We start from the raw sequence: 1,967 nt of genomic DNA on the forward strand, positions 1-1,967 counted from the left end.
TCATTCTCTCTCTCTCTCTCAATCTCTCTCTCTCTCTCAATCTCTCTTATTCTCTCTCTCTCTCTCAATCTCTCTTATTCTCTCTCATTCTCTCTCTCTCTCTCTCTCATTCTCTCTCTCTCTACAGTCTTTTCCACAAAAAAGATAATTGTTATACACACACACACACACACTATTTCACTTTCTTTTCCACAGAAAGATCCTTGGTTTTAAGCTCCATGCGAGGACCAAGAACTGAGCCAACGCGAGCCCGGAGACCAAACAAAAGAGAAAGTGACAATACAGAAAGTGGGGAACAAAACCTTTCTTCTCCAACTGCCTCTTCCTGCTTACCCCACTTAGGCAGAAAGAGGTTCCACTTACACACAAAATCTCCCTTTTATCGGGAACCAGCTCCTGCCGACGTTTTGGACTCTGCCGCCCCGCTACACTTTACAAGTCGGGGAACTTTTAACCCTGAGAAAGGACGTCAAAAACTAAAGAATGTTAAACAATCCCCCCAGAAACCAAGGGATACTCCAGAGAGTGGGGAACAAAGGATTCTAGGATCAGATGGCAGCTCACAGTCCCTTGTCTTGTTTGGGAGCAATGAGTTTATGGTTTGAACAAAGTGTATACTGTACTTTTTCTCCTGTTGACAATGCTCATTCCTAACCCTTTTCTTGCCAAGACCTGTGCCCTCCACCATAGCTTTACCCTGGTGCCTCATTGCGGCCAGGAGCCACGGAGCATGGGCTTCCAGCAACATACCAAGGACCTAAGGGGCCATGTTAACAAAAGCCTTATCCAGCTGTATCTACTGCTTATGGGGTTCTTCATCCAGGACTCTTTAACACTCCCTGTATCAGCACATACTGATCTCAAGAAAAAGAGGCTTTTATTATAAATATTATTATATTAATGTTATTAATTAATTTTATTTGTGGTTTCTAAGCCCTATATAAATAAACCATTCCCTTTAATTTAAAGCAGCATCTGCACTGTGGTTACACAAAGCTTTGATAAATTGGAGCCTCCTGCAATGCATGGCTCAACATTTCTGTGGGGTATGTCACTCCAGCTTTTGAGCTCCAAAGACATTTGTCTACACTGACTACCAGAACAACTCAAGCATTTGGATGAGTACATTCCATGTGTTTGCAGGATACACAATATACCCTCCAGATTGCACAATGTTCCAGGGAGTGGCATCTGGATGCCGAGAATTCAGAGCTCAAAGAAATTTAAGTGAAACCTTCTTTTATGCAGAAGAGAACTTGTATGGGACAGGAAACTGGGCCACTGCCTTGTTATCTAGAATCTTTTGGCTGCAGATTTTATCCCATAATAAGCCTGCTGAGCCTTATCCAGGGCAGATACTTCTATACTGAATGTAAATGGCCTGTACCTTGGAGAAGACACTGGGTGCAAAGTGCAATGGGAGACAATGCTGTTGTATGTATTCAGTAAAATCTTGTAAATTCACGGCTGTAAAATCCATCACATTGCGAACAAACCCAGAGCTTATTAAAGAACAAACGCTGCAAAATGTTGAAATGTAGTGTCTGTTTATTTTTTCTTGAAAGATGAATTCCATGCAGGCAGTTAAATACACACTTGTAAAAAATGTGAACTTTCATACCAACCAAAGGGTTTGTTCTTCCAGCCTTCTTGATACAGTCACTCCTTCAGGACCTGGACCTCCACTTGACTCAGGGTATTCCTCCAGCTTACTGATATGACAATAAAGGAGCATTAGAACTCTTGTAAAGTTCTGATCTCTCTTTCTGTAAGTATGTTCTCGTTGTTTGACTTTTCTTCTAGTCCGGTTGTGATTTAAGGATGCCGTTATGAAAACCGTTCAGGTACTTTTGATAAAATACAGCATGTCTGCATTTTATCGCAGCATGGCGCTAGGCTGCATTGCAGTGTGAATGGAGCACAGGAAACGTTTATTTCCTGTTTGTCCTTGCGATGACAAACATTTT

General features: G+C 41.8%; 1 protein-coding gene across 4 annotated transcripts in view; it reads left to right on the forward strand.

The window, feature by feature from the left end:
* Nucleotides 1-1,536, forward strand: part of MYO9A (myosin IXA) — a 225,862-nt gene extending 224,326 nt beyond the window's left edge. For all 4 annotated transcript variants that reach the window (XM_082257060.1, XM_082257061.1, XM_082257063.1 and 1 more), the window contains one exon: nt 196-1,536. In XM_082257060.1, coding sequence (XP_082113186.1) covers nt 196-605 — 410 coding nt within the window. In that variant the 3' untranslated portion in view covers nt 606-1,536. The remainder of the gene's footprint in view (nt 1-195) is intronic.
* Nucleotides 1,537-1,967: the final 431 nt, after the last annotated feature.

The sequence above is a fragment of the Pelophylax lessonae genome, assembly GCF_965119305.1.
Source record: "Pelophylax lessonae genome assembly, chromosome: 4".
NCBI lineage: Eukaryota > Metazoa > Chordata > Amphibia > Anura > Ranidae > Pelophylax > Pelophylax lessonae.